Below are 23,840 nucleotides of genomic sequence, written 5' to 3' on the forward strand. Positions count from 1 at the left end.
CTGATGATGTGCTGAAGGTATCAGTCAGGCTTTGCTTCGTCCCTTTAACTGATGATGTGCTGAAGGTATTAGTCAGGCTTTGCTTCGTCCCATTAACTGATGATGTGCTGAAGGTATTAGTCAGGCTTTGCTTCGTCCCTTTAACTGATGATGTGTTGAAGGTATTAGTCAGGCTCTGTTTCGTCACATTAACTGATGATGTGCTGAAGGTATTAGTCAGGCTTTGCTTCGTCCCTTCAACTGATGATGTGCTGAAGGTATCAGTCAGGCTTTGTTTCATCCTTTAACTGATGATGTGCTGAAGGTATCAGTCAGGCTTTGTTTCATCCTTTAACTGATGATGTGCTGAAGGTATCAGTCAGGCTTTGCTTCGTCCCATTAACTGATGATGTGCTGAAGGTATTAGTCAGGCTTTGCTTCGTCCCTTTAACTGATGATGTGCTGAAGGTATTAGTCAGGCTTTGTTTCGTCCCTTTAACTGATGATGTGCTGAAGGTATTAGTCAGGCTTTGTTTCATCCTTTAACTGATGATGTGCTGAAGGTATCAGTCAGGCTTTGCTTCGTCCCTTTAACTGATGATGTGCTGAAGGTATTAGTCAGGCTTTGCTTCGTCCCATTAACTGATGATGTGCTGAAGCTATTAGTCAGGCTTTGCTTCGTCCCTTTAACTGATGATGTGCTGAAGGTATTAGTCAGGCTCTGTTTTGTCCCTTTAACTGATGATGTGCTGAAGGTATCAGTCAGGCTTTGTTTCGTCCCTTTAACTGATGATGTGCTGAAGGTATCAGTCAGGCTTTGTTTCGTCCCATTAACTGATGATGTGCTGAAGGTATCAGTCAGGCTTTGTTTCGGCCCTTTAACTGATGATGTGCTGAAGGTATTAGTCAGGCTTAGTTTCGTCCCTTTAACTGATGATGTGCTGAAGCTATTAGTCAGGCTTTGTTTCGTCCCTTTAACTGATGATGTGCTGAAGGTATTAGCCAGGCTTTGTTTCGTCCCTTTAACTGATGATGTGCTGAAGGTATCAGTCAGGCTTTGTTTCGTCCCTTTAACTGATGATGTGCTGAAGGTATCAGTCAGGCTTTGTTTCATCCTTTAACTGATGATGTGCTGAAAGTATCAGTCAGGCTTTGTTTCATCCTTTAACTGATGATGTGCTGAAGGTATCAGTCAGGCTTTGTTTCGGCCCTTTAACTGATGATGTGCTGAAAGTATCAGTCAGGCTTTGTTTCATCCTTTAACTGATGATGTGCTGAAGGTATCAGTCAGGCTTTGTTTCGGCCCTTTAACTGATGATGTGCTGAAGGTATTAGTCAGGCTTTGTTTCGTCCCATTAACTGATGATGTGCTGAAGGTATCAGTCAGGCTTTGTTTCGTCCCTTTAACTGATGATGTGCTGAAGGTATTAGCCAGGCTCTGTTTTGTCCCTTTAACTGATGATGTGCTGAAGGTATTAGCCAGGCTTTGTTTTGTCCCTTTAACTGATGATGTGCTGAAGGTATTAGTCAGGCTTTGCTTCGTCCCTTTAACTGATGATGTGCTGAAGGTATCAGTCAGGCTCTGTTTTGTCCCTTTAACTGATGATGTGCTGAAGGTATCAGTCAGGCTTTGTTTCGTCCCTTTAACTGATGATGTGCTGAAGCTATTAGTCAGGCTTTGCTTCGTCCCTTTAACTGATGATGTGCTGAAGGTATTAGTCAGGCTTTGCTTCGTCCCTTTAACTGATGATGTGCTGAAGGTATCAGTCAGGCTCTGTTTTGTCCCTTTAACTGATGATGTGCTGAAGGTATCAGTCAGGCTTTGTTTCGTCCCTTTAACTGATGATGTGCTGAAGGTATTAGTCAGGCTCTGTTTCGTCCCTTTAACTGATGATGTGCTGAAGGTATCAGTCAGGCTCTGTTTTGTCCCTTTAACTGATGATGTGCTGAAGGTATCAGTCAGGCTTTGTTTCGTCCCTTTAACTGATGATGTGCTGAAGGTATTAGCCAGGCTTTGTTTCGTCCCTTTAACTGATGATGTGCTGAAGGTATCAGTCAGGCTTTGTTTCATCCTTTAACTGATGATGTGCTGAAAGTATCAGTCAGGCTTTGTTTCATCCTTTAACTGATGATGTGCTGAAGGTATCAGTCAGGCTTTGTTTCGGCCCTTTAACTGATGATGTGCTGAAAGTATCAGTCAGGCTTTGTTTCATCCTTTAACTGATGATGTGCTGAAGGTATCAGTCAGGCTTTGTTTCGTCCCTTTAACTGATGATGTGCTGAAGGTATTAGTCAGGCTTTGCTTCGTCCCTTTAACTGATGATGTGCTGAAGGTATTAGTCAGGCTTTGTTTCGTCCCTTTAACTGATGATGTGCTGAAGGTATCAGTCAGGCTTTGTTTCGTCCCTTTAACTGATGATGTGCTGAAGGTATCAGTCAGGCTTTGTTTCATCCTTTAACTGATGATGTGCTGAAAGTATCAGTCAGGCTTTGTTTCATCCTTTAACTGATGATGTGCTGAAGGTATCAGTCAGGCTTTGTTTCGGCCCTTTAACTGATGATGTGCTGAAAGTATCAGTCAGGCTTTGTTTCATCCTTTAACTGATGATGTGCTGAAGGTATCAGTCAGGCTTTGTTTCGTCCCTTTAACTGATGATGTGCTGAAGGTATTAGTCAGGCTTTGCTTCGTCCCTTTAACTGATGATGTGCTGAAGGTATTAGTCAGGCTTTGCTTCGTCCCTTTAACTGATGATGTGCTGAAGGTATCAGTCAGGCTTTGCTTCGTCCCTTTAACTGATGATGTGCTGAAGGTATCAGTCAGGCTTTGCTTCGTCCCTTTAACTGATGATGTGCTGAAGGTATCAGTCAGGCTTTGCTTCGTCCCTTTAACTGATGATGTGCTGAAGGTATCAGTCAGGCTTTGTTTCATCCTTTAACTGATGATGTGCTGAAGGTATTAGTCAGGCTTAGTTTCGTCCCTTTAACTGATGATGTGCTGAAGGTATCAGTCAGGCTTTGTTTCATCCTTTAACTGATGATGTGCTGAAGGTATTAGCCAGGCTTTGTTTCGTCCCTTTAACTGATGATGTGCTGAAGGTATTAGTCAGGCTTTGTTTTGTCCCTTTAACTGATGATGTGCTGAAGGTATCAGTCAGGCTTTGCTTCGTCCCATTAACTGATGATGTGCTGAAGGTATTAGTCAGGCTTTGTTTCGTCCCTTTAACTGATGATGTGCTGAAGGTATTAGTCAGGCTTTGTTTTGTCCCTTTAACTGATGATGTGCTGAAGGTATCAGTCAGGCTTTGCTTCGTCCCATTAACTGATGATGTGCTGAAGGTATCAGTCAGGCTTTGCTTCGTCCCTTTAACTGATGATGTGCTGAAGGTATTAGTCAGGCTTTGCTTCGTCCCATTAACTGATGATGTGCTGACAATTGCACATGACATCTGGGGAACTGCATTTGAAAGACAGCACAGTTTGGCTAATTGTAATAGGCCTGTTATGTATGTTTAGTTATCATTGACCTATTTGTGCCGCTTTTCTTGAGACCTTTGCACGCGGCGACTGTTTCATGGCTTGAATGATGACTTACTTAGGGCTTCAGGGATTTACATTTGCGCGTTAGCACCGGTAGGATTATGATATGTCTGAAGACATATGTCTGAAGATATGTCTTAACCATGTTAAGGTTTTCTGAATTTTCAATAGCGTTTTTTTTTTAAATATGCAATGCCATTGGTCATTTATTTCCAGAGAAACAAGAACAGCCAGATCTTTGCCTTTCGCATGGTTGGATTAGTTTAAGGAAGACAGTGATATTGTACAATATGTTACAGAGGGCTGTGTTTTTTGCGAGGGGATCGCACCTTTAATAACGTTCATGTTAATTAACCCCTTCAGCGCGGGACGGTACTGCAACCCGTTGCTTCGTGTCACACGTCCCGGGCTCTCACCCCTCCTTGTCTTGCTGTGTCCCCAGGGAGCGAGGTTTCGCAGGAAAGCTTGTTACTGCACGGCCCCTTCGCCAGAAAGCCCAAGCGGATCAGGACGGCCTTTTCCCCCTCGCAGCTCCTCAGGCTGGAGAGGGCTTTCGAGAAGAACCACTACGTGGTCGGAGCAGAAAGGAAGCAGCTGGCGAGCGGCCTCAGCTTGTCGGAAACACAGGTAAGGACGGATCTGCCCAAGGAACCTCTTTCTGCCCTGTGCCTCCCCCTATCCTGTGCCTACCCCTGTCCTGTGCCTCCCGCTGTCCTGTGCCTCCCCCTATCCTGTGCCTCCCCCTATCCTGTGCCTACCCCTATCCTGTGCCTACCCCTGCCCTGTGCCTACCCCTGTCCTGTGCCTCCCGCTGTCCTGTGCCTCCCCCTATCCTGTGCCTCCCCCTATCCTGTGCCTACCCCTGCCCTGTGCCTACCCCTGTCCTGTGCCTCCCGCTGTCCTGTGCATCTCCCTGTCCTGTGTCTCCTTCTGTCCTGTGCCTCTCCCTGTCCTGTGCCTCCCCTGTCCTGTGCCTCCCCCTGCCCTGTGCCTCTCCCTGCCCTGTACCTCCCCCTGTCCTCTGCCTCCCCCTGCCCTGTGCCTCCCCCTGTCCTGTGCCTCTCCTTCTGTCCTGTGCCTCCCCCTGCCCTGTGCCTCCCCCTGTCCTGTGCCTCCCCTGTCCTGTGCCTCCCCCTGTCCTGTGCCTCTCCCTGTCCTGTGCCTCCCCTGTCCTGTGCCTCCCCCTGCCCTGTGCCTCTCCCTGCCCTGTACCTCCCCCTGTCCTCTGCCTCCCCCTGCCCTGTGCCTCCCCCTGTCCTGTGCCTCTCCTTCTGTCCTGTGCCTCCCCCTGCCCTGTGCCTCCCCCTGTCCTGTGCCTCCCCTGTCCTGTGCCTCCCCCTGTCCTGTGCCTCTCCCTGTCCTGTGCCTCGCCCTGCCCTGTGCCTCCCCCTGTCCTGTGCCTCTCCCTGTCCTGTGCCTTCCCCTGTCCTGTGCCTCCCCCTGTCCTGTGCCTCCCCCTGTCCTGTGCGTCCCCCTGCCCTGTGCCTCTCCCTGTCCTGTGCCACCCCCTGTCCTGTGCCTCCCCCTGTCCTGTGCCTCCCCCTGTCCTGTGCCTTTCCCTGTCCTGTGCCCCCCCCTGTCCTGTGCCTCCCCCTGTCCTGTGCTTTGTCATTGTTTTACCCCAGAATTGTACCACTTTTGGAACTATACATTTCCCCCACACAGGTTGTCTCCAAATTTGGACTTCTTGTTCCCTCCAGATTAAAGCAGGAAAACATGTGAAATCTTATATGGGTTTTTAAAAAAATCAGTTCTGTAGTATTAGATATTACTTACTGCATTTTTATTTATTATTATTGAACTCTTAATGCCATTTTTATTAAGTTTTAAAGCATCCTCTGATTTTTTTTAGCAAGTTTCAGCCCACCTCCCCAGCAGTGCAAGATCTTTGCAACACTTTCCTGTTTGTGATAATTTTGCCAATGTTCGCAGCAGTTTGAGCTGCAAACGGTAACAATAATGTTACCGTAGTAATATAAGGATACATTGTAGCTGCTGAGTTACAATGTTAGGCACACAATCAGGATTGTGACTGATTTATAACAGGAGCACCAAACGATTGCACCGGTTAGGTAGGAATTTAGAATGATACATTGTCACAGGCTTTACATACACAAAGAAGAAAAGGAAAAAAAAGGGGGGATGAAGTATTGCTGCTTTTAGGGGTTTATACATCAAAAATGTGGAGCAATTCTGGGGCGAAAATAACGACACCATTTGTATCAAAGAAAACAAACCTATTGATTTTAATAGTACTTTTTAAAATCACATTGCCTTGATACGCAGGGGCCTATGTGCTAAGATTTTATTTAATATGTTCAGTGCTAAAAAATCATACAAACCTTCAAATAATGTGCATGGTATGTACAGGAAGACTTCATACTTCCGATGCCCCATTTGTTGGCTGAACTGAATTTTGACGCATCCCTCCTGTTGAAAAACAGATTTCTGCGTGTTTTTATGTATTTATAACTAGTGTTAGTACAGTAAATATAACTGATTAGTGCAATAATATTTATAATAGCCGTACTGTGAAACTAATACATTTTTCTTACCTACCTGTCTATAATGAAATATCCATGACATACATTTTCGGGTTGACACATAGCAACTTCATGCTGTCTCTTAGGGGTTTACGGATGATTCTGACGCACTTCTAATTGATTTTGCGGCCCAAGGAAATTTGATTTACCATTTACACCTGTACCAAACAAAGGCAAAAAAATGTGTTTTTGACGCTGCTGGAGAAATTTGAGATTAGCCCATCAACGCACGCGAGTGCAATTAAAACGGAGCTTGACATGTGCCAGTCTAGAGCCAAAAAGGTTGATTGTGGTGCTTGGTACATAAGCCCCTAAATAAGAATTTTACCTACAAATTAAAGATAACCCCTTAAATGCGGGAGAATTGTGTAAGCGCAGATAATCCCTGCTCTGATATATACACTCAGAGTTATATAGTTAAATGCTCTGAAATGCAGTAAGTTTGTGGTATGTGATTGTACATTCAGAGCTGTAGCAGGCACAGCTGGACTTATTGAGATATTTGTGTATACACTGAGACACATTTGCTTCGAACCATCTGTGATATTATTCAGCTTTGTATGCTAATATTTCCATTTTTAACCACCCATTTCTGCACAGCTACTGCTCAATATTCACATGCACTTCTAACATTCACATAGACGAGGCACTGCAGCATATGTACAACTCTACAGATTATAATCATACACAATTAGTGATCGCACCGAGCGTACAGTACATAATCAGCGATACCAGAACATGCAAAGGTTTATTTAATAGGAAGTGGCTTGTACATAAAAAGGGGTAACCTGGAACCCCTCAACCATCACACCAACGCACCAATGCACCATCACTAACGCACCATCACACCAACACCAACGCAGCATCACACCAACGCACCATCACTAACACACCATCGCACCATTGCACCAACACACCAACTTACCATCACACCAACATCAACGCACCAATGCACCAACGCACCAATGCACCAACGCACCAACGCACCAACAAACCAATGCACCAACGCACCAACGTTTATAGGTCCCATAGAACAGAGGTTCCCAACTGCTATCCTCAAGAAGACATTTTCTTTTCAGCCATTGTGCCCGAGTCATTCAGCGTGTAGGAAAGTTGCTTCTGTACATCACTGTTGTTAAGTTTGAAGCAGATTTATTGGTCTGGGGGTTCATCCCACCTCAAAGTGGAAACCATCCAATCGGAGGGCGACTTGTAACTTTATACCATGGGACTCAGCCACATTGATGCAAAGGGAGAAGGGTAGAGTACTTGTGTGCTGCAGGACATCGAGCTGACCAGTGAGGGGAAGTGGCCTGAATGCCACCGGCCAGTAATAACGAGCGCACATTGTGCAGGAGAGCTGTTCTAATCATAAGACGTGGTTTGTTTGCAGGCAACTACAGCGCCAAGATCCATTTCCTAATGGGCTTTTTCTGACGTGGTTTGTACCACATTAGTACCATTAGCCCATGGTGTGCTGAGTTAGGCCCATATGTACTAAAGAGTGCGAAGCTTTAGCATTTCTTAACTCCCATTTATTTGAATCGGGGTTAGAGTGTGCTAAAGTGTGGTGGGTTTGTGCCCTCTTTCACAAAAGAGGGAATAAAAAATGGCCACCACTGGTCATTTTCTAAGAATGACTTCAAAGGGTAACACTGACTGCTGTAAAGTTGGGGTCGCTGCCGCTTTCTTAGCTCTTTGAGATATGAGTCCCCAGGCCCAGCCACCTCTCAACAAAAGCTGCGTGGATTGTATATTACTTGGTATTGTGAGATTTTTGGAGCAAGGGCTAAATCTGGAAAATATACAACATACTGTATAGGGGCCTATGATATAAGCCTTGATAAGCCACTTATCGAGGCCTTTTCACCAAAAAGGCCTACTGCTTTCAGTGAGCCTCAATAAGTGGCCGATAAATGCCTTTATCGGCATTTAAAAAAAAAAAAAAATCGCAAGTGACATTCTAGTAGCGTTAAGTAGGTACTAATATCAGCACCTGAGACCCCCCGGCATGAATCCCATGCAATAAAAATGCATTTACAGGCAACTTCATTACCTTAGCGGCTAATCGCTCGTGTCTCGTGGGAATAAAATGCATAGGAGATGTCGGCACCCCATAACGGGGGTCTGTATATCGGGAAGCAGGGGGTCCCCAGACCTGAAATCAAAGCGGTTCTGCTGCGGAGACCCCCTGCTCATCTACACTAGTATTACATTTTTAATTGAAAAACATTAATTTCGGGCGTGATATGTGCAGGGAGAGGCGCCTCTCTGTGCAGCTCTCTCTGCAGCTAAAATAAATTGCCGGATTTGGCCTTTTCTGAGAGGGGATCATCACGCCGCCGGCTACTCGCTCGTTTTGGGAATTTTGCCATCACAGGTAATCGAGGCTTTCTAATACCGTGATAGCAACGCTCAAACAACTGGCGGATTAAACGGCCCGGCGATTTTTTTTTTAATGAAGGCTACTAACATAGGCCCCATAGTCAGTTAGGAAAGAAACGGTAACATGTTACAGAATGTGTTCGATAGCTGAGTGCTTTCTCTGTGCTTCAAGGTTCTAGTAGCATTAGTGGTCCTGGAGAAATTGAGATGAATTGTAGGACGTGTGATACATTGTAAGGGACAAACATTACATTTCAGAACTGATAATGTTCAGAGCTTACAAACCTTATAATTTGCTTCTTCAAACGTAAGAAAATGTATCACAAGCTACGAATGTATCTGTCGCCAACTACAACGTGTTGCTCTGCACCTTTAAACGATTCTCTCTCCGCCACCTTACAATGATTCCAAGCCTGACTTTCTTCTGCCAGGAATAGCAAAATACTGCTTTGTCCACCAGTTTATGCGCAGACACATTTGCATAGAGATGGGAGGGGTGAGAATGCTTGTGCTCAGCGGCAGCTCGCTATTGGCTGACGCACTAAGGGATATGCAAATGACAGCAGTGCGATATGCGGGAAGTTTGCCTTGCAGGGCCTATGTCTGTATAAATTAAAAAACAGACAAGAACACCTATGGTTGGAAAAGCGGATACAATAATGCACAATTACTGCCACCTATGCCTGCTTCTGTTCAGCTTAAATAAGCAGTACTACATAGCCAAGCAGTGATTTAAATATGTGTTCGATTTTCTACTGTCATTTTTTTGTATGCCTCTAAATGTCTTCTTTAACGCTATGCCATCAACTGAACCTGCTGAGAAAGGGATGTTAGTAAAGGCATAGTACTGGTGTTTTAAATGGGAGAAATGATACGAGAATAATTGAAAGATCCTTGCGCTGATCACTTAAGGAAAAATCACTTTATATCTCCGGGTCTAAGGCAACCTCAAAATTAGACTGTTAGTTCTTTAGAAGAGCCAAGTACTATTGTATTCTTATGTTGATTCTATACTTAGTATGCAACCACTAAAAATTGGAGTGCAGCCATGCTTGCAGGAAGTGAAAACTAGCCCGGGAAATGTAACCAAAAAGTAGATGCAGGCTATGGAAGCAGGTACAGGAAGTAGATGCAGGCTATGGAAAGGTAAATATAAACATACAGGAAGTAGATGCAGGCTATGGAAAGGTAAATATAAACATACAGGAAGTAGATTCAGGCTATGGAAAGGTAAATATAAACATACAGGAAGTAGATGTAAGCTATGGAAAGGTACATACAAACACAGGAAGTAGATTCAGGCTATGGAAAGGTAAACATAAACATACAGGAAGTATATTCAGGCTATGGAAAGGTAAATAGAAACATACAGGAAGTCGATTCAGGCTATGGAAAGGTAAATATAAACACAGGAAGTCGATTCAGGCTATGGAAAGGTAAATATAAACATACAGGAAGTAGATGCAAGCTATGGAAAGGTAAATATAAACATACAGGAAGTAGATGCAGGCTATGGAAAGGTAAATATAAACATACAGGAAGTAGATGCAAGCTATGGAAAGGTAAATATAAACATACAGGAAGTAGATTCAGGCTATGGAAAGGTACATACAAACACAGGAAGTCGATTCAGGCTATGGAAAGGTAAATATAAACATACAGGAAGTAGATGCAAGCTATGGAAAGGTAAATATAAACATACAGGAAGTCGATTCAGGCTATGGAAAGGTAAATATAAACATACAGGAAGTAGATTCAGGCTATGGAAAGGTACATACAAACACAGGAAGTCGATTCAGGCTATGGAAAGGTAAATATAAACATACAGGAAGTAGATGCAAGCTATGGAACGGTACATATAAACATACAGGAAGTCGTTTCAGGGTTTGGAAATAAAAACATACAGGAAGTAGATGCAAGCTATGGAAAGGTAAATATTAACACAGGATGTAGATGTAAGCTATGGAAAGGTAAATATAAACATACAGGAAGTAGATGCAAGCTATGGAAAGGTAAATATAAACATACAGGAAGTAGATTCAGGCTATGTAAACATATACATAAACATACAGGAAGTAGTTTCAGGGGTTGGAAATGACTAGGCCTTGAGGCCCAGACCAAGCCTGATGGACTCCTCCTCACATCTCCTACTGAGATGGAGGGTAGATGTTGCTCACTCCCAGAGGGAGGAGATACAAAGCAAGAGAGCCCCAGAATTTGGGAAAGTGCCAGTACTTATAGCCTTTGGGTGGGTGTTTGTAACATGCCCCTTAACACAGCAGGTTGAATACTGATAGGTCATCACACCCTGTGTGTGATCCAATCAGTACTCATCCCTCAGGCTGACACTTTCTTGTTGTTGCTAGGCCCGCCCTTGGATACCACTAATCATCCAAGGCTGCAAAAGCACACAGGGCCTAAAATAAGGAAAAAAAACCTCCACGGCCTGCACCTAACAGGACTTACACTGGAAAGGTCCAGGAAAAAGACATAGCGGCCGGGAGGCTATGATATATATAAATATACAGGAAGTAGATGCAGGCTATGGAAAGGTAAACATAAACATACAGGAAGTAGATGTAGGCTATGGAAAGGTAAACAAACATACAGGAAGTAGATGTAGGCTATGGAAAGGTAAACATAAACATACAGGAAGTAGAAGTTGGTAGAACAAAAGTAAACATTAATGCTGTCAGGAGAACGGAAATTAAAATCACCCTTACAGGGGCTGGCAATCGAAAGTTAAATATAAACAAACTCTCAGCAAGTGGAAGGAGCTGGGTAAATAACAGGAATGAGAAACTCGAAGCAGAAAGGTATGAATAAACAAAGAGAAGAGGCATATATTCACTAATCCGTTCTATTCCACACAACACCCAGTGAAGTGTTTGTGCTGTAAGGTGTCTTTTGGCATCGGGAAGGTGTCTTATGGAGTAGCGCTGATTCCTAAATATTGGCCAGAACGTCAAAGCTGACAATAGCAATATACAAGTAAACAACCTTACAGGAAGTTCATGTGGCAGGAAAATCGTACGGGGAAGCAAATAGCATATGTTACGCGGAATTAATAACACGTAGAGGCTCATGGGCCTGACTTCAATACAGGTGGCTCAATCAAAGACTGATCCTCTGATTGAGCCACCTGTGCTGAATCAGGGACTGATTGAGCCACCTATGCTGAAGCAGGGATATCTTGAACACCTGACTTGTTGGGGGAGGGAGGCTTGAGGATTGGAGTTGATCACCCCTGCTCTGGCTCATAGGTGGTTTTCTTTTAATCCAGTTGTTCTTTCTTAACGTGTCAGGATCTATCTGTCTGTTTAGATTTTTTTGTCTATTGTATTATAGTGTTAAAACACACGTCTTCCATTTCTCGCACTTCTTTATCCAACTTGGCAGAGATTTCTGTCAAAGGAAGAAGGGGGGGGGAAAAATACCAGCCCTTCACACAAATGTTTATCCATCTCATTATAACTCCAACATGCACTGCGACTCCGAGCTCATTCATTCTGCCTCTCGTTATTACCACTCCCCCATCAGACGATAGTGCAACTGGAGTAAAAGACGACGGAAGAGATTGCTACACTGGCAACAAGAAATCTGTTTCCAATTTTATTTTATTTATTTATAAAACGTGTTACCAGGAAGTAATACACTGAGAGTTACCTCTCGTTTTCACGTATGTCCTGGGCACAGGGTTATGGTGACAAATACACGGTTACATTAAATGAACAGAGGTTATACATTCAATTTACAGACATGTCATGGACAGTTAGAGATAATATGAGTATGGATGGAACAGTTACAGACAAGATTACAATCTAGGTGCATACATGTTCCACCCCCCGGCATATGCAGCAAGTAGACAAACCTGTACAGTACGTGAGCTCTGCTCATTGCAAAGTGGTCTAATATAACAATACAATGCTTTGGTGCTCCTTTATGGCAGGAAAGCACCCTAGTTTCAAGGACCAATGAGGGCTTTCAATAGGCATGGGGAACATCTAAAGGGGAACAGTTACCATATGGCTGACCTAGATTGCAAATGAGTAAATTGATCGAATTTCGTTTTTATTATAGAGTCATGCTGGGCGTAGGGCGTCTCATTTAGACGCACGAAGTACAAGAAGGGAACCTACAGCTTTGATTCCTATTTCTGAACCATTGGGGGCTTCCCAATCCCAGCAAGCATGGAAGTCAACTAATGGAAGGGATAAATATGTCATATGGGTTATCTAGTGCCTTCTCAAAATCAGACCGGTATCATACTGTCTTTTGAGCCTTGGCTGGGATTCACTAGAGCAGGGGTGGGCAACTCCAGTCCTCAAGAGTCATCAACAGGTCAGGCTTTAAGGATATCCATGCTTCAGTACAGGTGGCTCAGTTATTGACTGAGCTTTAGCACTGGTGGCTCAATCAGTGGCTCAGGCATTGACTGAGCCACCAGTGCTGAAACAGCGATATCCTTAAAACCTGACTAGTTGGTAGCCCTTGGGGACTGGCCTTGGCGACGTCTGCATTAGAGTATTGGAACTTGATCCAACATCAAGTGCCATTGACCCGATCGAGCTTCAATATCTCTTTCAGAGCTTAATGAATTCCTCCTGATGTCTTCAGGCAAATTTAAAACCATAGCTATTTTTCTACGTGATAATCACTGAAGTGGAGACAAGGAGGCGTAGCTACTATATGTACTGAAGTAAGACAAGGGGAGACAAGGAGGCGTAGCTACTATATGTACTGAAGTAAGACAAGTGGAGACAAGGAGGCGTAGCTACTATATGTACTGAAGTAAGACAAGTGGAGGACGGAGTTCGCATTAACGTGCTGCAGCTGAATATACGGATGGATGTTCATTTTCTTCTGATTACACTCCGGCGTCACTATCTTTTCTCGCCTGCATGTTCCACCTTGGTTTTGGTTACATTTGTCTCCTTTATGTATTGTTTTTTTGAAGGCGTTTTGGAGGCCACATGATTGGCTCCGTGTGCTCCTGTCAATGCTCAGAATGTAAATACCTGCAGTATAAATACTGTCCCTCAGAGGTATTTGGGGACCACGTGAGACATGTACTGTCCATTCACAACAGTGGAGTGTTTTTGACATATCTCATTCACCATAACACTATTGTTTGTTTGGAATGAAACCAGCGTTTTTACAATTGGCGAGTATAAACCCTGATGTTATGTGACTTTGATGCCGTTCACCTGAGTCATGTGTCCAGTGTGACTGCAAACAGCCACAATCTGCAAGAGGTCTGATTATAGTGAAGTCGTAATGTTGCTCTGATTCCATGCTTGGACATAGTGGTAGGAAAGCAGTCCAGACAAGCGTGGGCAGAGCAGACTGAGCCATGTGTCATCAATCTAGGCTCTTGCTGTTGTGTCTGTATTGTCACGGAACTGAGCTTTGGGATGGGCCTCCCTGTGTTAGTAACTCATCGGGTATTCAAAACTGGTTTGCGACTTTCCTACAGATCAGGGAGATTGAGTGACTTTTGTCATTTCGTTTTCATATTTCAAGGTGTATTACCACTTTGGCACGGCCACTCCCTGCAGATACACCCCATTATTACATGTGTGCAGTGTAACTCTTAGCCCCTATTGTGGATACACTGCAAAGCCCTAATCATAAACCAGAGCACTCAGGGGGCATTCACACAAAGTACAAAGGCACAATGTTTATTTCCTGCTCCAAAATAGACTTGATATATAAGCTTGTGCATCACTAGGGGAGTGACGAGAGGGGGAGTTGACGTAGCGTATATATATATCTTATGTATATACATCCTTTTTATATGTGTATATGTGTGTGTATGTAAATATATATTTATATGATGGATGCAGGGCTGTTCAACTACAGTATTGTATTAAGAATATCATGAGGGTTAGGTTGGGGGGGGGGGGTCTTATTGGGAGCCTGACTTATTGGGAGCCTGACTATGAGTCCAGCAGCTGTATCAGGACTGGCTCCCTGTTGATGGCATTAACATTTGGCGGAGAACAGTAGTGATGGGAAGTACTTTGTGAACAGGAAAAGCAGAGAGCAGGAGGGCTCATCATCCCAATGTTAGAATGCAGGCGTCTGCAGCACCTCTTGTATTCAGGCACCGTCCCCCATGATGAGAAGTGTCACCATTTAAACATGGGCCTGCCATTCCTCCCACCCCCTGTCTTGAAGTCAAAACTATTCTTGATATATGTTGCCTTTGACTCTTTTTGCTGAAGATCTGCATCAGATGCAAGGCAAATGATCAATAAGTCTCTTGATGCAGACGCACCTGAGGAACTTGTCACATGTCACAAAACAGGTGTGAAACAACAAGATCGAGTGAGATATGGCGGCTGAAAGAATAGGTCTGGGGTGAGAATACCAAAGGCCTTTGTCCCTTGTGAGCTGACCCAAAATATCTTCAAAGGTGTTTCCATTTTCCCAAAGCCCCTTTAAGGAAAACAGGTCCACCAACACAAAGCAGAGGCATGTTCAACGTAGACACGAAGGCAAGTTGTTTCTCCCCAAGAGAAGAGGTGATGAGGAACACAGTTAGAGGTCAGAGGTCTCCTTGGTTCCTTTGTCACTCTGTACGGTATCCCGCCAATGCTTTTTTTCTCTCGCCCCCTTCATCGCTGCTCAAAGCCTGTGTGTTCCTGATTACGCTATTTATTTACACAGGTGATGCAAACGGTGCTAAACTGTGTCTGTCAAACATGGGATTAGACGTGGCTAATGCCCAGTGTTATCTGCCTATTGTAGGGTCTCGTGGATTCCAAAACCGAAGGGGGTTATTTACTGAAGTCTTCCCCCAGCTGCCACACTGAGGCAAACCTGGCGTGCAAAAGAATTGTGCCAGGTGTATCAAGGGGGGGAAAGTCCAATTGATTTGAAATGATCGCGTTTCTTTAATAAATAAGGTTTTACCCTAGGTCCCATTATCTGAGCCCGAGAGACCTAACTCCAGAGCAAAGACTCCTGAAAGGAAGTGGGGTTATACCGAGGGTGGCCAACTCCAATCCTCGACAGCCACCAACAGGTCAGGTTTTGAGGATATCCCTGCTTCAGCACAGGTGGCTCAATCAGTGGCTCAGTCGAAGACTGAGCCACTGATTGAGCCACCTGTGCTGAAGCAGGGATATCCCTAATACCTGGCCTGTTGGTGGCCCTTGAAGACTGGAGTTGGCCACTCCTGTTTTATACTTGGCACTTTTAGCATTACAAAGTAACAATAATTATAATTATTCTTTATTGTTACATAGCTGTGAACATATACTCAGCCTTGTGTAGCCTCCCGTACCAAAAAAAGTAACAGTAACAAATAAACAGTTTATTAATGTAATTGACTTAATTAAAAAAAAAAAAATACTCATTGTCGTCTCTATCTCTGCTGAACTTATCACACACTCATTGCCTTTTATAATTATCCGTTTGACTAATAATGGCATTAGAATTACTTAACAACCCCAAATCTACAGGGAGAAAAACAATTTACTTGCAAATTCGACTCTGCATCTTCACCAAGAGAGATTAGATAAAGATTGTAGAAACTTTTGTCCAAGAAGGAAATGCTAAAGGTTTAATACATTATTTGAAATAAAAAATGTCACTTGTGAGCACATTCACATCTCAGACAGGTCTGCAACCCGGCTTTTCGCCATTATCTCTTAGCGTACAATTCTTCCACTGCAGCAAGGGATTCTGGGAAATTACATGCAAATAAGCACCTTTTGCTTCAAATCCATTTTAACATTAACCCCTCTGGTTTTGTCCCTCTTTTTTTTACCCACTATAACTTATGGTTGAGACATTATTTTAAAATATTTATACTGGTCCAGGTAAGGCTAAGGCCCCGCTGCACGCGCCCGCACAGCCGCCTTGCTTGCCGGCGGCGAGTGCAATTCATTGCACCGCGATCTGCGGTCTGCAGTGAATTTTGTTCGGCGTGGTGGGGGGGGCGGCGTGGCCAAAACGGGTGGGGGCGCGGCCATGATTTGAGGGGGCGGGACCGCCCCACAGCGCGGCACTACAGTCACCCCTCAGCACCCTCCGCCCCTCAGCTCCCTCTGCCCCATGGCACCCTCGGCCCCCTCAGCCCCATGGCACCCTCCGCCTCTCGGCACCCTCAGACCCTCGACACCCTCATACACACAGACACCCACACACTCACAGGCACTCACACACACACACACACAGGCACCCTCACACACACACAGGCACCCTCACCCACACACAGGCACCCTCACCCACACACAGGCACCCTCACACACACACACTCACACACTCACAGGCACCCTCACACACACAGGCACCCACACACTCACAGGCACCCTCACACACTCACAGGCACCCTCACACACACACAGGCACCCTCACACACTCACAGGCACCCTCACACACAGGCACCCACACACTCACAGGCACCCTCACACACTCACAGGCACCCTCACACACACAGGCACCCACACACACACAGGCACCCTCACACACACACAGGCACCCTCACACACACACAGGCACCCTCACCCACACACAGGCACCCTCACACACTCACAGGCACCCTCACACACACAGGCACCCACACACACACAGGCACCCTCACACACACACAGGCACCCTCACACACACACAGGCACCCTCACCCACACACAGGCACCCGCACACACTCATAGGCACTCACACACACACAGGCACCCTCACACACACACAGGCACCCTCACACACACAGGCACCCTCACCCACACACAGGCACCCTCACAGGCACCCTCACACACACAGGCACCCACACACTCACAGACACCCTCACACACACACAGGCACTCACACACACACAGGCACCCTCACACACACAGGCACCCTCACACACACACAGGCACCCTCACACACACACAGGCACTCACACACACACAAATACACACGGGGGGGGGGGTGAATCGGAGGGGGATCAGAGCAGGAGGGGGATCGGAGCAGAGGGGGGAAATCGGAGCAGGGGTGTTGATCGGAGCAGAGGGGAGAATCGGAAGGAGGGGATCGGATTGGCTGCCTTGCGTGTCATGTGACGCGGCACTCGCCGAAACCACAAGCTCCTTGTAGCTCCGGCTGGCTGACGTGTCACAGCACGCAGTCAGCCACGCCGGAAGCTGCCAGCGGGGACATCCAGACCGGAGTCAGGCAGCTGGTGGCCCGCAGCCGCGCGCGCCGCCGGCCGCAGCGGGACCAAAGCTACTGGTATGTGCCAATAACCTGCATTTAACCGGTTAAGCATGCCACTGTGATCCAAGGAGGGACGACCCCTCGTCAGCGTTCCTTTGCAGCCCCAGCCACGGTGCCTTCTCGTGCAGCCATGAACATGCACACTTGTACCTTAAAACTGGAGTATTAAATATGCAGTTTGCATTTTCACATTCCCATGGATTGTGGCCAAATGTTGAGTTTGTGGTTCACACTGCATATCTTGGAATTAGTCAATGTGTATAATTGCCATCACGCTGAGTTCTCACCCAGTAGATTCTGTTTGAAATATAGGGATTTTTTTTTTTTTGGAAATTCACGCATGATATAATTCCCCTCCCCCTCCCGCAGTTACCCGTCCGTCTCATGCTGCCGGTGCACTTCACATTTGGTTTCAGTATTTACTTATTTTTTATTGGTAGTGGTTGATTTGCTAAACTAAGGGTCACGCTGTAGACTGAAGCTGGACCTGGGAAACGAGGGGTTATTCATGAAAGTATTCTGGATGCAAAATTGGGACAAAAAAAAAGCACATTTCCTATTGAAATCGTGCACGTATAGTAATTGTATGGACTCAGATTTGCACGAGCAGCCGGAAGGGGCCAATCGCGCATGCGTAGTCAGGAAGTGCCGATTACGTATGCGCACGAGCAGCCGGCAACATTTTGCCCGGGGGCCCCCGCGCATATCCAGCTACGTCACTGGTTGATACATTTCATTCAATGGGATTCCTTTCGTTGCTGTTTATTTTGTGCCGGTTTTGCAGCCCAGAGACTTTAGTAAGCAGACACCAGTGACCCCTGAAGCTTATTTAGAACATTCAGCTTCCAGTAGTTCTCATCTAGTCCCAATTCTGGGCAGTGAGGGACCGGGGATTCTCAGAAAGGGGACCCAGTGACAGCTCAGAACATTTAAGAAAATGTAAGGATTGAAACAAATTATTTCCCACAAATGCAATTTGCAGTAGCACTAATCCCTGAGGCTTGTGGTATCATTACTGCCCCTGCTTTGGGCGGTGGGCCATGGGCGTCCGCAGGGGGGGGGCAAGGTGGGGCGCTTGCCCCCCCCTGGATCCAGGGCCGCAAACAGGGGGGGCACAGGGGGGACAAAGGGTACTGCTTCCCGGGCCCCGTGGGTCAGGCCGGGCCCCCTGCGCGGCCGGGCACCAGTTAATTAAATACATTTAAAAAAAAAAAAAGTTTAAAAAAATGGCGCTGATTCCCCGTGTCCCGGCGCGCATGCGCAGGGCAAGCAGGGCCCGCTTCCCCCCGCTCCCAAAGTGGGACGGAGGGGGAAGTACAAGCCAAGCTCCTCTGCGGCCCACTCCCCCTCCCGCTCCCAACGTGGGACGGAGGGGGAAGTACCAGCTCCTCTGCGGCCTGCTCCCCCTCCCGCTCAAAACGTGGGACGGAGGGGGAAGTACCAGCTCCGCTGCGGCCCGCTTCCCCCCCTTGGCCAGCTTCCCGCGCACCCACCTCCCACGTGCCCCCTGGCCCACCTCCCGTGGCCTTGCCCCCCCCCCCCCCCCGAGCCCACCTCCCATGCCCCCCCGAGCCCTCCTCCTACACCCCCTCCCCAAGCCCACCTCCCATCCCTGCCAGCTGCCGCGGGGATATCGGGGGCAGAAGGGGATATCGGGGGCAGGAGGGGGAAGCGTCCGGCGACAAGCTGCACCCACCCGGTCAAGGTAAGTCACCCCACCCAGTCACTGTCACCCACTGTCACCATAACCCACTGTCACCGTCACCCACTGTCACTGTCATCCACTGTCACCGTTACCCACTGTCACCATTACCCACTGTCAACGTCAACCACTGTCACTGTCACCCACCCACTCACTGCTTGTCACTCACCAAGTCACTGTCACCCACCCAGTCATTGTCAAGTCACTGTCCCACCCAGTTACTGTCACTCACTCAGTCACCCACCCACTGTCTCCCACCCACCCACTGTCTCCCACCCACCCAGTCACTGTCTCCCACCCACCCAGTCACTGTCTCCCACCCACCCAGTCACTGTCTCCCACCCACCCAGTCACTGTCACCCACCCAGTCACTGTCACCCAGTCACTCTCTCCCACCGTCATTCACCCACCCACCCACTGTCATTCACCCACTGTTATTCACCCACTGTCATTCACCCACTGTCATTCACCCATCCACCCACTCACTCACTGTCATTCACCCACCCACCCACCCACCATCATTCATCCACCCACCCACCATCATTCATCCACCCACCGTCATTATCCCACCCACCCACCGTTATTCAACCGTCATTCACCCACCCACCCACCCACTGTCATTCACCCACCCACCCACTGTCATTCACCCACCCACCCACTGTTATTCACCCACCCACTGTCATTCACCCACCCACTGTCATTCACCCACTCACCCACTCACCCACTGTCATTCTACTGTCATTCACCCACTCACCCACCCAGGCAGGCAGACACATGTCTTTTGTTGAAAATATAAAAATAAACAGGTTGCATTGTAATGTTTTATTCTGTATCACAATAAGAAAACAGTTAAGTAAAAGTTGCGCTCTAAAAGATATTTTTTCGTGGTAGGTGCGCTATGGGTTCGGGGGGGGGGCGCTATGGGTTCGGGGGGGGCCTGCTCCTTTCATTTGTCCTGGGCCCCATGATTTCTGTTGGCGGCTCTGCCTGGATCACTCGCAGTCCTGGGCTGTTTTTGGCATTTATGGCTCCGTACAGTACGTTTACGGCGCTATAAACGACAAAAACAGACTCTGGGTGGACCGGGACGGAGGTGGGTGGCCCGGGACGGAGGTGGGTGGGTGCCCCTGGCGCCGCGGCAGGCAGCTAGTGGTAGGCTAGCCTATGCTGCTACGCAGGAGGAAGCAGCGCACTGTCATTGGTAGCACTCGGGAGTGATGCGGCTCTCATTGGTAACACTACCTACCAATGAAAGCCGTCTCACTCCCAAGTCGGGACCAATCTGTGACGCAGCCGGGACCGCCATTGCGCTGTGGTTATAAATTATGCCCCCCCTGAAAAAATTTCTGCGGACGCTCATAGGCGGTGCTGAAGTCATTCAAATCCTTCACCTGGGGGGGGGGTGGTCCTCAAGTGCCACCAACAGGACAGGTATTAGGAATAGAGTCAATCTGACTGAGCCACTGATTGAGCCACCTGTGTTGAAGCAGGGATATCCTAAAAACCTGACCACCCCTCACCTGGGGCATTAATGACCAGGTGACACCTCTCCCTATTTTTTTTGGGGGGGGGGGAGCGGGGTATTTCTTAACACTTTGAATACCAGAGCACTGATAATGTCTTGATGCATGGTCATTTGTGGCAGACGGGTGTGCCGGGCCCTGCATCCTATCATACAACCTCTCTACTTCTTCCGATGAAAGCTGAAGCTGCCAGAGTCACAGATTGCAGGAGGCAGCACTATAGTAGGTAGAGGATAATTGTAACACTTTGGCAAAATGTTAAACTAAAAGACCATTTTATTTAATAGATATCTGACTATACATATATATTTAGGCACTGTACCGTGTATAGGTTTCACTGGATGTGCACTGAGCTCTGTCTGTGTTTCATGTTCCGTCCCTGGTTTTAGAGGATAATTGTAACCAGGGATTGACGTGTTTATTTGTATGGTTCGGTCTTACTTATCTCAGCAAAAGGAGATTTTGTCAGTGGCGACGACATATGCCTACTGAGTATCTCTGCCTACTTCAGCATGAGGGGGCAGAATGGACATAGTAACACATAGGTCCCTATTAAAGATACCATCAAGGTGCTTCTCATTTAAATGGAGCCCAGAGCTTCCCTGACATAGAGCAGTGGCTTTTAATGGAGCTTTGACGTTCCCTAACAGGGAGAAGCAGCTTCGTCTTCATCTTTCAGTAGGAGGACATAATGTCGATAAAATATACACATTCTAAGCCTGTTAAACGTTGTGGCGAAGCCGGTTTGCCCTCGTGTTACAAAAAACCATATCGTTGGTACAGTATGCTCAAAAAAACTTCTGCTTTCAAGACATGTCCGTTGGGAGTTACCTTGTGATAATAAGGCTGCAGACCTTTTCATTAGCCCCATATCAAAAAGGTACTGAACCCCTATACTGTTTGGGGTGAATTGGGTCTATTTTCTGAAGACCCTCAGCTGCAAAACAAGGGGGGGAAACAGCACCAGATTGATCGAAGTGAAGGAATCCTATTGAAATCGATCACCGTTTTTCCTTTGGTAAATGTGGTGCAATTATTTTACACTGGTTTAGCCCCAGTTTAGCACCTGGGAGACTTTACTAAATAACCTTGAATATGTACTGTAAAACAGACCACTATTTGAGTTAGCTGTGGAGCCGCCGCTCCACGTTGGGTGAGGAGTCCACCTCCATTCTAATGAATAGGACACGCATCTTCTCCAGCGTCGTCGCCGCACTTCTGAGTCTCATATAATGACCATAAAAGGCTCTTTACGCCTTCCACGGAGCCTGGTACATGGGGGAGAATTGTAGGTGTATCGCACATATATTGCGATACCTTTTTAATGTTCGTGACAGAATGTATCTGTACATGCGCTCTGCACACCTCACACGTCCCTTCTTCTTATACAGAGGAGCTTTTATTTATACTGTAGATGTAGATGTAACTCAGCCGGCAGGTGCGCGCCTTGCTCAGAACAACGCAAACTAAGTGTATCCCTGTCACTGGCAGAGAGTCCTGCAATCTGGCACCGAAAAGGTGGAATGGGTTAAATAGGGGTGATTTAAAAATCCTACCAGATTAAGTATTTTTAAATAGTCTTTAAGAAGTCTTTCATGTTTCCATGGTAACCAAACGCGTTGGAAGGTTTTTACCATCTTTATCTCGTTAGTCCTAATTCTGTCTGCGACTCTTGGAATCTACAGATCAGGGAATGGCCAACTCCAGTCCTCAAGGGCGACCAACAGGTTTTCAGGATATCCCTGCTTCAGCAGAGGAGGCGCAATCAGCGGCTCAGTCTTTGACTGCACCGCCTGTGCTGAAGCAGGGATATCCTGAAACCCTGACCTGTTGGTGGCCCTTGAGGACTGGAGTTGGCCGTCCCTGCTGTAGATACATTGCTTGATTGTGATTTCTTTTGTTTGTTCTTCGCTTGTAGAGCAATTAGAATGTAATCATCACCCAAGCAGATAAAACAGTGGGACAAAAAGTATCCCATACTGACAGAATTACACAGAACCGATTTATTTTCCACAGGAAACTAATAAGTACAGTTTTCACTCTAAGGCCCAGGAGTCGTCAAAGCGCAATCCAGGATATCACGCCCGATCTGGCAGTAACTACTGTTCAGGTCAATGGCAGTTAATGCCACAATACACGGCATCGCTCTTTGATGACGTCCGGCCTAAGCGGGATTGAAGTGTTGTACGGAAGCTGATTATATTGAGACATTGTTTTTCATTTGTTTTGCTGGTTTGTGGGTCAGTCTGTTCACGCCAGTTCTGTTTAGAGAATCTCCCCACCCTTGTACCAAGCTAAATCTATCTTGTCTCCCCCTTGACAGGTGAAGGTTTGGTTCCAGAACAGGAGGACAAAATACAAGAGGCAGAAGCTAGAGGAGGAAGGGCCAGATTCCGAGCAGAAGAAGAAAGGATCTCACCATATCAACAGGTGGCGAATGGCCACCAAGCAACCCAACGGAGAAGACATTGATGTCACTTCCAATGACTAGGCAAATGGATTACGAGAACCGGAGCCAGGATCAGACTCCAAAACACCCACGGACTTTGCCGAGTTGAAAACGCGGGAAAACGAAACAAAAACTGTGAATTGTGTTCACCCAAGGGAGCTAGTTCGAATGTCAGGGACGCTCATTACAGACCTGCCAACTCATAGGCCAGACAGTGACTGGGGTACCACATAACCCACAGGAAGAGGGAAAGATGCACTTGTCATAGAGAAGGAGGAGGAGAGGCCAGACATGGCTGATATCTCCTACAGACTCTTGTCAGCCGTACAATGACCATTGGCAAAGGGTTGAAAAACATTCTCTATTTTCTCTCTTCTCTCTCTCTCTTTTTTTGGACTTTTATTTCTTCCCCTAATTTTTTAATTTATTTTCTTTTCCTGATATAAAAAAAAAAAAACAGTAGCGATTACCAATTTAGTGTGTAAATGTGTGTTAATAAAAATAATATTGAAACACAA

At 46.5% G+C, this 23,840-nt stretch overlaps 1 protein-coding gene across 1 annotated transcript; it reads left to right on the forward strand.

Moving 5' to 3' along the window:
- Positions 1 to 3,562: 3,562 nt before the first annotated feature.
- EMX1 (empty spiracles homeobox 1) lies at positions 3,563 to 23,808 on the forward strand. Its single transcript, XM_075568653.1, has 3 exons — positions 3,563 to 3,599; positions 3,959 to 4,143; positions 23,197 to 23,808. Exons 1-3 carry the CDS (start codon positions 3,563 to 3,565, stop codon positions 23,362 to 23,364), a joined length of 390 nt encoding a protein of 129 aa, XP_075424768.1. The 3' UTR covers positions 23,365 to 23,808.
- Positions 23,809 to 23,840: the final 32 nt, after the last annotated feature.

The sequence above is a fragment of the Ascaphus truei genome, chromosome 1 (genome assembly GCF_040206685.1).
Source record: "Ascaphus truei isolate aAscTru1 chromosome 1, aAscTru1.hap1, whole genome shotgun sequence".
Classification (NCBI taxonomy): Eukaryota; Metazoa; Chordata; class Amphibia; order Anura; family Ascaphidae; genus Ascaphus; species Ascaphus truei.